At 38.3% G+C, this 12,812-nt stretch overlaps 2 protein-coding genes across 6 annotated transcripts in view; one reads left to right on the top strand and one right to left on the bottom strand.

Annotated features, from left to right (window-relative positions):
* Positions 1–3,228: 3,228 nt before the first annotated feature.
* On the top strand, positions 3,229–7,391 carry selenom (selenoprotein M). The gene is made up of 5 exons (XM_042000393.1): positions 3,229–3,473; positions 4,316–4,351; positions 4,567–4,601; positions 4,709–4,787; positions 6,630–7,391. The coding sequence occupies exons 1-5, from the start codon at positions 3,378–3,380 to the stop codon at positions 6,858–6,860; spliced, it is 477 nt and encodes a 158-aa protein (XP_041856327.1). The 5' UTR covers positions 3,229–3,377; the 3' UTR covers positions 6,861–7,391.
* A 114-nt stretch (positions 7,392–7,505) lies between these two features.
* The window catches only part of smtnb (smoothelin b), a 48,081-nt gene continuing 42,774 nt past the window's right edge, over positions 7,506–12,812 (bottom strand). For 3 of the 5 annotated variants that reach the window (XM_042000382.1, XM_042000384.1, XM_042000385.1), the window contains 6 exons: positions 12,610–12,672; positions 12,438–12,510; positions 12,179–12,349; positions 11,961–12,087; positions 11,660–11,811; positions 7,506–9,149 (listed from right to left, as the gene is read on the bottom strand). In XM_042000382.1, coding sequence (XP_041856316.1) covers positions 8,996–9,149; positions 11,660–11,811; positions 11,961–12,087; positions 12,179–12,349; positions 12,438–12,510; positions 12,610–12,672 — 740 coding nt within the window. In that variant the 3' untranslated portion in view covers positions 7,506–8,995. Of the gene's footprint in view, positions 9,150–10,096; positions 10,275–11,659; positions 11,812–11,960; positions 12,088–12,178; positions 12,350–12,437; positions 12,511–12,609; positions 12,673–12,812 lie in introns of all 5 variants that reach the window. The other 2 variants (XM_042000383.1, XM_042000388.1) reach the window with 1 other exon arrangement.

Genomic DNA, 12,812 nt, shown 5'->3' with positions numbered 1-12,812 from the left:
GTCTTCTCTGTTGAGGCCCCAGTTTGAACTCTTTGCAGGGCAATCGGCCAATGGTCAGTCATCTTCTTCAGCAGATAGTACACTTTCATGAGGAACAATAATTCTGGAATTTATGTATCTTTACTAAATACGAATTTCTACTCGGTCCATTTTTAAAAGCAAATTTTAAAAGACCATTAATTTAGCTGGAGTTACTATTATAAAGCACACATTAACATGACAAAATAAAGACTTAAAAGAAGGCTAAGTGTATTTTCTGACAGATAATTAAAATGCTTTTTTAAGGGCGCTGTGACGCCTCTACACTTTGCCAAACACTAGGAAAACATGTTGCTGTGGCAACACTGGAGGGTATTTTATCAGTCTCTGCAACCTTTTAAATGTCTGTGACCTTTAAGAAATTAATGAGTCAAGAGGTGTATCTGTGTGTGACTGTAAGTCATTTTGTGTGCCCTTTAGGTGATAACTTGTTGGGAAAAGCTGTGTACTGTAGTCAATGTGATGAGCTGGATGGTTGGAGGGTGCATAGAAGTAATTGAATTACTTTTACTTCATGTGATCCCAGATCTACCAGTAAGCTGGTCATCAGCATTGATAATATTAACTGCTGGATGAAAAGAAACATCTTAGAGCTGAATATAGTCAGAGACTGAAAAATTTTGAACTTATTATGTCATCGCTGTGTCTAAAACACAGTGAGCAAGTCAGAGGTCTTGGAATTATCTCAGAATATTGATCTCTGTATAGAAACCCACACTGTGTCAACCAAACCAGAACTGCTTCATATCACTTCAGAAATTTAAAAACAAGGTTAAAAAACTATTTTGTGTAAACAATCAGGACAACTTCAACTAGCTTGGAATGCAGAAACCAGTGTTCTTACACAGACAGGAAAAAATGGACATATTACTCCAGTACTGAAGTCCTTTCACAGGCTGCTTGTTCAATACAGAACAACTTTTCCAAATAATCCATCAAATACTTAATTGTTGAACTCTTTGATGTTTCTGACTGGCTCATTTCATATAACCTGATCAAACCTTTCAGGTCATCAAAGTCATCAAGGTTTTCTGGTTGTACTCAGAAGTACAAGTCTGCTGAGGGGGTTTTTAGTTCCTACAATCCAGCTCTCTGGAACAATATGTCGGCTGAACTGAGGTTTTTCACAGCTTTGTCTATGTTCAGACGTTCTTGTTCCTGTTGTTACATGTATTTGGTTAATTACCCTTTTACAGCACATTGTATGTATAATGTAATTTCTTTTAACTGTGTGCTACATGTGTGCTTGTAGTTTGTTTTGGGGGTTTTATTCTTGCATAGGGGCATGCTCAATTGAATTTGATTCTGTATATTCCCTGTTCTATTTATTCTTGTACTGACGGTAATTATATTGTTTTTCTCATATTTCTATATAAATGAGCTGTGTCTGTTATGTACTGAGTTGACATATAATGAAAAGTGCTATGTAAATAGCATTTCTATTGATATTTCTACATACAAAGCTGTAATAGTAACTCTGTATAACATTTGGAGCAGTGAAATAAACTGTTGTAAATGTTCATGCTCATTTATTCATGAATAAAATCAAATGAATACCTTTGTATTTCCAATACTGTTTATTAATAAAAATGTGGCCTTATTCCTTGTACTTTAAATGTAGCATATACTCAGTGCTTTACTGCATGGTCTCTTTTTTGTGTAGTTGCAAAATTGCATAGACAAGCACAACATTTTTTATTCATAACTTGTGGTGGGTATTGAAGACAGACCACAGTGTGTTACATTTCTCAAAATATCAGCATCTGACAGTGTGAAGCCAAACAAATTATAATGGCACTTGGGGACTTCTCATCCCAAACATAAAGAAAAGCCTATTGATTACCTTGGAAATAAATGGTTTAACTGCTGTAAATAGCAGAGTTGCTTCACTAAAGCAGCATCCGTCTCATCGAATGCTCAACTCACCTGAGATAGTTTGCAGTTTCCTGGTTTAAAACGCTCCCTACTATAGCAGAGGAATTGATCATTCTCTCTGCCAGCGACATGATGAGGTAACAGCCAATAAACTAAAAATTATTTCATGGCATATTTCTTCGTACATTTCATTGTAAGCATTAGGGTGCATAGTGGGATAGGGGGGGCTTGACATTATTTTTATCAATAAAAAGGCGGCCCTACAGACAAAGTTTGGAAACCACTGACTTAATGGAAGACAGGAGTCACCAAACTGGATTCTACAGGAAACCAACATCCTTTCCAGTTCCCATCATCCTCTGGAACACAAGCTGAGAGTTATCAGAACTCTTCAGGGTCAGACAGACAGCATCTCCACCAATGCAGAAGTCCATTAAAATAAAAAAATAAAGAGAGAGAGAGGGGGGGGGGGGGGGGGGGGATAAATACCTGAAAGATTGTGGCTACCTGGACTGCAACAAGGCCCATGAGGAGGAAGGATAAGATGAAGAAGGAAAGTGAAGACGGCATCTCTTATGTAGTTGGAACTTCTGAAAAACTTAGGAGGATTTTTAACATATACCAATACCCATGTTTTTAAACAACAGCCATATCATCAGACAGAAACTGGTTCATCCTAGTGACCTGATTTCACCCTTTCAAACAAACAACCTTGTGTATGTAACACGATGAGGTTTGGACTGCAATAAACTCTGATTGGAGTGAGATTAAAATATTATAAAACAAACAAATAAAAAAGGTGTAATCTGAGTTGTTCTTTAACAACTGTCTCAAGCTTAGTGTCACAACCTAATTTAGACAAGTATATGTCAGGTTATTCCAAAAGCACGTGTTAAATTGTTCACACACACTGCTCATATGACTTGATAGTCCAAAGTTCACATGATTAATTTAGATCAGTTAGAAACATTTATTGTCTGATTATGACTAAAATCTCATTCTCAGCTAAGTGTAGGGACTTCTATTCATTCATTAACTCATGTATTTTTCTATTTAATTTTTTTACTGTTTCTACATACATAACACATAAACCTAAAACATCATTTTCAAGCTTACCTGCTTTGAAAGTGATCACAATAAGTGTGCGGAATTAGCATTCAATACTTCAGCTTAATCATGGTTTTATTTGTTTATTTTTTTGAAGTATTTATGTCAGATTGCTTATGGAAAGTAAAGGATTAACCTTATCTTGATGAAGGCGCCCCAGACAGCCAATCAGAGTCCTCTCCACGCCCCCCTCTCTCCTCTGGGAGAGATTCTTGACGTGGCAAGAGGTCCGGACGTGACATAGCTGCTCATCATCTCTTCTCCTCCTCTTTTTTTTCCTCTGCTAGTTATCATCTACAGGTACTGGTTCGAGAGACAGACCAACTCTTGTTCAGCAACCTGTACCGGGAGGGAGAATGTGGCTGATCGTGTTAGCCAGTTTCCTTCACTGCGCCTCCGCTTATGATGTGGACCTGAAGAAACTGGAGGGGCTGGCGAAAGCAAGGGTGGAGGTACACGAAGCGTCTGCATTGTCGGCGTTTTAGAGGGGGGGTAATGAATGAGTGCATTTCACAGTGCAGAAGAAAGGAGACACTGAGCGTTTTTTAAATCAGATTTAAAAAAAATAAATCAAAATAAAAGTGAATGGATGCGCTTTCTTAACTAAATTTCAGCGTTGGGCGCATGCGTGAGTATTTCTGCTAGAGGAATAGCTTTATTAGACTGAAGGAATTTTTGTGTTCTTCTGAAAACGGTAAATACTTAAAAACAGTAATTTGCACATACTCAGTAGTCATATATATATATATATATATATATATATATATATATATATATATATATATATATATATAACTACTATGCAGTGACTTGTTGATCACTGAGTTAGAAAGGGCACTCAGCTTGTGTTACTCCAGCACAAAAGCTTCTGAAACTCTACCCTTCTTTTTGTGAGAGACATAACATTTTTTCCCCATAGGGTGTTACTCTATCACCAAATTGCCAGCATCACTGACAAAAGGTATTATCTGATGCTATTGTTGTGTTGGTCACACTTCATAGCTGAGGTTCAGATTTCAGTTAAAATAGGTTGAACATCCTTCCCCGGGGCTTAACTGATTATGTGCTTTTGTACCAAAAATGTAAGGTTGTAGTTGTCCCAAAAATGCCAGAGATTTACCGAGCATGGTTATATATCTAGATTTTGTATCAGGGAATTGCTATCACAATGAAAATACGCATTATAATGCACTCTAGTTGCAAGTAATAAACATTAAGCAATCTTTGGTATCCTTTCTAAACAGAAGAGCAGTGTGTGACTTTTTGCTTTTAGTGATGTTCTGTCTCATTTCAGACATGTGGTGGATGACAGCTGAACAGACTCAGGGAGGTAAGTTTTCCTGTTATGTAATCAACAGGCTCAAAACTGACAACATGCTGAGAGCCAGTGTCAGAAGCTGACTAAAGCCTAATCCCTGCTAAAAAAAAAACTGCTCACTGAGAAATATTTTACATTTTATGTCCAGATTTCCATTTAATACCCAACAAATCTGTCACTGAAACCAGCTCAGAGTGAAAAACACTAATCCTCACCTCTGTCTACAGGTCAAAGCCTTTGTGATCCAGGATATTCCTCTTTAGTATCCTTTGACTCAAATACATCATCTGCTCCTTCTGGGTGAATACAGTTGGTTCAAAAACTGGACTCACTCATATTCATAAAAATCCTTGACTATCATTACCTTAGCCATAACCTGGTCATGAAGCACATTCCTGGGGCTGATCCTGAGCTTGTCCTCCTGAATCACTATTTTGAAGAGCTTGATGTAAGTCTTGTTTGCTGCGTTTTTTTGTTTAGTGTTTGTGGTTTGTTTTACAATTAATAAAAAAGAAAAGTGGTCTGGTCCAGATTTAAGCTACTGCAGTCATTTGAAAAAAAGTGAAACCTATGGAAAATGCTATTTTGGTCTTATTTAAAGAAAAAAAATTTAACTGAGAATATTAATGAAGGTAATATACTCAAAAATGGCATGCTGTAGTTATTTGCATAAATTAATTAATAATAAAACAACATATCAGCACATTTACACACATCTGCAATATTAAAATCAAAATTTCCACATTAACTTTCCTTATTTTTCCAATAAATGGCAACACACCAGAAAGGTTGTTGATGCCTGTGAGTATGGCAATAGATGTATCTTCATACTCCAGCAGTGGCTCAGGTGGTAGAACAGGTCATCCAATAACAGAAGAGTTGCCAGTTTGAACACAGCTTTATCCCAGTTCTGCCATTGTGTCCAGGGACAACTTTACCCACTTAACCTCCAGTGCCAGCAACTCTGGTATATGACTGTTTGATGGTGGTTGTAGCACGGATTGGCTACCACATTTCTGTCAGCCTGCTCCAGGGCATCTGTAGCTTACCACCAGCGTGTGGAATTCGAGTGAATGAATAATGGATCCACTGTAAAGTATTCTGAGTGTATTAAACAGAAAAGTGCAATATAAATCTTATACATTATTAGGATTTACTGAGCGGGGGACATACGCTTGTAACGAAAATTTTGTCCACTATTGCACAAATCACAACTGACTGATGAGTGTGCCAGGAAAAAGCCTTTGCTTTCACATAAGAGAGACATAGAGTTTGTCTGTGAACAAAAAGATAATGACTAATACTTTGTAAATAATGTGGTCTAGCGAGATTTATCTAAGACAGTGTTATCTGCCCATGGTAACAGAGGATGGTGGGAACCAGACACTTCATACTAGCTGTACAACTTGAGGTTGCATCACTGCCACTGGGATTAAGTTGGATGCTGTCACTGCACACTACAAATATCCAAGAATTTTTCAACATATTGTGAGATTATCTGTGCAAAGTTTACATTAAACCCAAAATGGTGTTTTAATAATAATATAAATAAAAAAAAATCAGCAAGGTGATGTCAGAATTCTGCAACAATGCCTCTAAATGTTTTGTTTATGTACACAGTTTCTAAGAGCAATAATTAGCTTTTTAAGTATGTTGGAAAAGTCATGTTTCCATAGGATAGATTTAAATTTTCCACATATCAGATTTATAGCCACACCCCAGATTTTCTTATGGGGACATTATTTAAAATAAATAAATGTTGCTCACCTTCAGCTGAATATTGTGGCCTTTGTGCAATCAGCAAAAATGGAGCAAATGAAGCACTCATTTGGAGTCATAATATTAGTTCTATTTTGGTCTCACTCAGCTCCTGGGGGAAATATCTGGCTCTTTAGATTAAGAGATGGTCCACAGTTCTCACTCGTTTGTTGAACACTTCCTCAGGATGTTTTCAGCATTTTCACTGCCCTTATGTTAATAAAAGCAAAGAGAATGAACTAAGACAGCAGTGTGTGCAGACTACAAAACCAAAACAAAGATGCAAAATGTTTCACAAAAGGGAGCTAAATAAATGGGGACAATGACAAACATTTTTTTTTCATTATACATAATTATTTGATGCATTAATAAAAAATATTAAACAGATCTTTTAACATCTTCTGTTAAAGTTAATGCTGCTAATTTTTAAACCCATGTGTGACTTAATAAAATGTACTGCACTAATATGTTGTCCATAAATGAATATTTGCCTTGTGACCAATCAGTAAATGTGTAGTTGTTTCCTTCACAGCGGATTGCTCTGTCCGACATGACCCGGGCTGAGATTAATGAGCTGCTGGGGAAAATGGGTTTCTACAAGAAGGCTCAACCAGAAGATGAGGTGCCAGAGGAGTTTCGCTTCTCACCTGCCAAAGACAGCCCGTTTAAAGATGAGCCTGCTTACAAATCATCCATTTCCTCTTTTGATACAGAAAACACATCCTCGGAGCCCCAAGCAGAAGTCAAGCACACTGACCTATAACCTGTTGGAATAGGCAAAATGGTACCCCTCTGCACCGTAGCTGCTCCATGATCAGCTGGTTACTGCAGTTGTTGACAGAAAAGTTTGTAAATTCACAATAAGGCCAGCAGATTATGGATCAGCATTTGGGAAAGACTAAAATTTAAATTTATCCACGAGCCTTTTAAAGAGCCAGTCTGAATTTGCACATAATTTCCTCCCTCTGCTTCCTTTTAAAGCAGCGTTGTAACCAAACTGTCTGTTTTTTGAGTGCTTTTTTTACTCTCCACACAAAGACTGGAATTATGTGTGCTTCATTTTGTTTGTGGTTCATGCATCATCTGTATTCTGTGCATCATTGGAGTCCTTTTGTGTGTGTGTGTGTGTGTGATTACCTCCTACCTGCTGTGAAACTGAATGACGCCTCAGGCTGAAAATTGTCTGACGGGCCTGAGGCTGATGCAATTTGTTCTGGTGGGTTGGATTGATACGCACAAGAAGACGCAAGTGGAAAGGATGTCATAAAGAAAATAAATCTAATCTGTAAACCCATTTTGTTATAATTTTCCTTTAGCTCTGGGATGTCTCAAGTTCTAAGTTCTCCACAAGTATCAATAAGAATGTGATTTATAGGATGAATCAAAGCAATAATCCTTCTCCAAAACATTTACTTCTCAAATTGGTTTAATAGTTAATTCACATTTAACCGTAGTGCACAGTGACATGATACTGTAATGTTTAAACTCTTATATACAAAACACACAACACGCTTTGTGGAGGTTTTTGTTTTTCAGTTGCCAGCAGTTGAGCAGGTCAAAAATAATTTCTCAAATCTACCAAAACAAAAGCTCTCATCAATGAGTTTAATCAAAATCAACTCTGAAACCAAAATTTAAACCATCTCAAAGAAACCTTGAATTTTAATAGTGAATTTATTTTTTTCTTGTTTTCTTGTTAAATATACAATTTTCAGTCATGATTACTTGTCTGTTCATACTGAAAGCCGGCTTTCAAACATGAAGCCCATTTTTTTTTCCAGAAAACATTGCAGTAGCTTCAGCTTCAGCTTATCAAGATACTTTAAGTAAAACGTTTAAAAGCATAATGTACACACTAAAACAAAACAATTTTTAAAAACTACTCTAGCATAAATAAGAGCCCTTTAAAGGAGCTGTGTGTGAGTGTATCTGGCAGGCGATGCAGTGATGCTGGGAGATTGCAGTGCCGTGAGGTCTTCTACTGTCATTCATGCAGCAGTAAACATCAAGTGATGGTACAATTCAGCTGTAAGACATCAGTATCCAACCCATTCTTTGTTTAGCTGCACTATTGTTGCTATATAAATGACTCAGTAGCTCTGTGGTGTTCAGAAAATTGTATACTTATCGCTTTACTACAGTAATAACGCAGAATCAACTTGAATAATGAATAATTTACATCCCTGTACTCATGTATTAAAAAAATAAAAGGGCAATTGATTACATCAGCATAAAAATGACAACCTATTATTCAAGCAACCAGAGTTTGGTTAAAGATAAAGTACCAAAAAAAAAAAAAAGATACGGCATGTGTTTTGATAAATACTTTCTCTTTCAGTTGAATTACCAACACAAGTGCTGACACAATCACGATAATTAGAAAACTGAGAGAAAAATCTAGCATTACATAAGGAAATACCATGGAAATATATTTCTCCTTTCTCTTTTGGGGTGTTTTTCAGCACACTAACAAAGTGACAACAACTGCACACTGAATCTTGCATGAAGCAAAGTTTGAATTGAAAACAAAAACAAATAACAAAATAATAAAAAATTAAAAGAAAAAAAAACAAACCTGAAAAGGTCTTTTAAAAAGTTAAGCAATATCTTACTGGAAAAATTTTGATTTAATGTCAACAAACTGTGTTGACATAGAGAGGGCTGAAAAAATGAATACATATCATCACTCTTTACACTAAGCAAACTGATAGTTAAAGACACACACACACACACCCACACCCACACAATCCCCAACTTGTCCATCAGAGATGTGCAACTACTTGATAAAGCCTGTCAGAGTGGACATGGTGATCAGGTGAAATGAGGGGGTCAGGGAAGCTGAAGAAACAGGAGGGGGTACCGACACCACATCCAGTCTGAATGCCCGCTGATCACAGGTCAAAGGTCAGAGGGGCGACCCATGGCCATCTCGTATCTGCGCAGGTGGTTGACCAGAGACTGTACATAGGTGAAGACACATTTGGAGTCTGGTCTGTTACCCATAATCATCATGTCTTCCACTTCAAGCAAAGGCATACAGTTGGCATAGGTCCTGGGAACAAGCATAAAACACAGAGAATGAGGAAAAGGAGGATAAACAGATGGGAAAAGAAACGTAGATGGAACATCCTACATTTTAAAAAATCACAATTGTTCTGTGATTTTTTATTCGGTAACTTTTTTGGGGGGTTACAAATAACAAAGAAAATGATTTAGAAAAGTTAACAAAACAGCTTTTTTATTTTTTCATTAGTTTAAATCATATTATAAATATATTTTCTTTAAACAACTCTGTGGAAAACCTTTTAAAAGCTTTGTATAAATAAACTTTGTAGGGTGTTTCAATAAACAGTCTTGGAAACGAATTGAGCTATGCAGCAAGTGACCACATGGTGGCATGGTCTCCAAACGCTGTCAACTGTCTGAGAGGTTCTACAAAACAATGTGCAGAGTATCTCAAACAGCATGGGGCTACAGGTCATGCAAGAGAAGAAATGTCAACAGCATGAGATCTGTTTTCTTATTTAAGGAACAGCAGACAGAGGTTACTCTATCCTTTCTCTCTTAAACTTTAAAAGGCTTTACAAGCCAAGAGCATAAACACCTGTAATCTGACACTTTATCAAAAGTCAGAGGATAACAAAGCTTTTGCCTTCTCTGCTTTGTTTCTTAACTCTTCTGTTTGAAACATTGGGATACAGCAGCTCCTTTTAAAGTCTTGAGCTTAAGATGGTCCTGGCTCTCAGCCTGGGCCATAGTCGGGTGATGCAGAGATGCACACATGGTCCCAAACACAAACACACATACCATGTTTGGTACTTTGGACTTCAGCATCTTCAGAGTAACATTAAGGATTAAATGTCCAAAAGCAGCCACTAAAGGAATTATCTTGACCACATGGTTAGCTGATAAGAACATGGAGTTACACACACTATTTCCATTCCCGTAAGTCTGCCAGAACCCAAGTATGGTTCCCTCAAAGCTTGAACCCCGTCTCACCATAGCTTCAGTTTTAGATGGGGTGCAACTCTAGGAGGAATTTTTGGTTTTAACCAGGCCCTTCGTCACCAGACCCCTGTAGAACTCCTGCAGGTACGTGTACACACACTTCCAATCCGGCTCACGCATCTTCACCATGTCGTCCACATCCAACAGCTGGGGACAGTCCACTAGTCTCCTGTACCCATGCCGGAAGGTGAGGGTGAAGAGAGGCAAGGATAGAAAGGAGACCCAAACAAAGAGAAACAAAGAAGAGAGTACAGGAAAGATCAAGGATGAAGGACAGATAAAAGGAGGGAAAAGTGATAGAGAGGTGTGGGAAAGGGAGGAAAGAGGAAGAAACAAAACAGATTAAGCCGTGAGCAGCCAACCAAAAAAAGGTTCAGAGTGAGAAAACAGAGGAAAAAAAAGGAAGAACACAAAAATAAACATTACATTCTGTGTTCACTAATATATCCATGAGTTGACATGCTTCATGAACATCACAATACACAGTCTGTGGCAAACATACAGAAGACAAAACAAAATGGCAAATGAGCATCAGACGCTCATTTGCCATTTTTGTTTGTTGTTGTTTTTTCTTCTCTGCATTAAGACATTAACTTTTGGTACTGTTAATTTCACGTTGCAGTCAAAAAGTATACGATAAAAAACAACAACAATTCTGCAAAAAAACAAAAAAAGATAAAGTCATGTGGTGACGCTAAAAACACACTTGTGCAAAGGATGGCGTGTGTTTCAGTGCATGTTGGGAGGATCTGCAGAGCCTGGGAAACAAGTGATGATGCAACACAAATAGTGGATAGATGGGGCGCTACAGTTGGGTGACAGTCCAGTGCTGAGAGTTAAAATCATCACTAGTAATATCAGCATGGACGTAATACGGCTGGGAGCATGTGAACAGACACACACACACACACGCACAGGTAGGTGGGTGGGTCAACACAAGTGATAATGGTGTGATGTAGAAGAAATAAAAAAAAAAGATGACAGGAAAGGAGAGAGATTAGGAATAAAATGGGGAAGTTGTCCATGGCACACTGGAGAGCTCATGTTATTTTTAACCTGCTGTTTCTATGGGAAGTGTTTGCTCATGGGTCTTTGGGAGCAGACGGAGTATGTCGAAACAGTTACTCATAGCAAAGGATGGACAGAGAGAAGGTTTAGAGGCAGAGTTATTGGAGTAACAAGGGGCTCACTCAGCCTTGAGGGGCTTGAAACACCTGGAGAGAGGGAAAGTTCACACTGAGGCATCTTAGTCAAAGTTGAGGAACTTGGTCTCAAGGCTCTAATATGCTGGCACAGAACAACACTTAGCGAAGTTAATTTTTACTGAAGAAGAGGGATGGAAATTTATTTACAATGAGAAAAAGATACATGGAGGGAGAATTGTGTGCTGAACTGAACTGCATTGTTTTATTTATTTTTTACTCAGAAAGTGAAGAACTGAGATGGCAGGAGCTTCTTCCGCCAGTCTAACTCATTGAACACTCAGCTGTTGATTTAGTTTCTCCACTTGTTAGAGAAAATATCACGACAAACATGTCTGCTGCATGTACTCACTCTGCAGCGCTGAAAGCCACCTCAAAGTTTTGCCTGCGGTTGCTGGGGCTCAGAGAATCGTAGTCAAAGGCATCAGGGAAGAAGCTGTGCACAAGGGCACAAAATGCCATCCCATTGCACCAGCTGGATGAAAAATTCTGGATGTCCACATGCTGAGATATGAAGACAGTTATAGATAAGAGGAGACAACATTCCCAAAGCAGGAAAATATTATCCCATGCCTGGTTCAGCTACAGGTTTATTTGTTGATGTTAAAGACAAGCACTGAATACATAAGGATTGCTGTCCCCAGCTGGCTCACCTCATATGAGCGTGTTTTGGCACGACACCAGTCGAGCAGCATCTGCTTGATGGAGTTTGCATTGGGTACACCAAAGCTGGTGGAACGCTGCACCTTGTTTACCTTGGCCACAGCCTGATTGCCAGGGCTAAAAGAAAAGTTGGTTTGTGTTAATATTTACATGCTTCAACCTGCTGCTTCTCTTTTTGTGGTTGCACTGCCTCTTTGTTTATCCTTACCCGCTTCCCTCCAGCTTCTCTATCATGGCTTTGCGAGCCTGCATGGCAGAAGTTTTAGGCAATGTTTGGGCCCTCATCAGCTCCTTGCGTCTTTCTGCCTGCCGTCGCTCCACAGCGGCCAACCCACTGCTGCCACTTCGAGACGATGTATCATCCTCACGATCAAACACACTGAGGTAGTGATGTGTGCAGCAAGTTAATTTGTGAAAGTTCAAATGTGTTGCATTTTCTGCAATTATGCTGATGCTTCGTGACTCACCTGCCAATTTTCTGGGTTGTGTTAGAGGATGAGGACGAAGTGTAGCTGTATGATTTTGACTGGACTGTTCCTCCTGAAAACATAGACAAAGAAACAGATGCATAAATTATATTAGATAATTATTATAAGAGTGTATGATGATAAATGAAATAAAGCAAAGTAACAGACTCACTGTCTGTTTTCTGCACATAACTGGTCTCTACTACTGTGATGCCTGTTGATCTGCTCCCGTTATCTGAAAACACACAAGCAAACAAAGTTATTTGTGTGCAATAAGACTGGCTGCATTTCATGACTAAGCATCATCAAAAAAATGTATTTTCATCCACTGCTGCTCCTAACCATTTATAACAATGCTGTCCTACTTTTAAAGCC

This window comes from Melanotaenia boesemani, chromosome 11 (genome assembly GCF_017639745.1).
Source record: "Melanotaenia boesemani isolate fMelBoe1 chromosome 11, fMelBoe1.pri, whole genome shotgun sequence".
Classification (NCBI taxonomy): domain Eukaryota; kingdom Metazoa; phylum Chordata; class Actinopteri; order Atheriniformes; family Melanotaeniidae; genus Melanotaenia; species Melanotaenia boesemani.
Note: the sequence above shows the minus strand (reverse complement) of the source record. Positions and strands in the feature narration are given on the sequence as shown.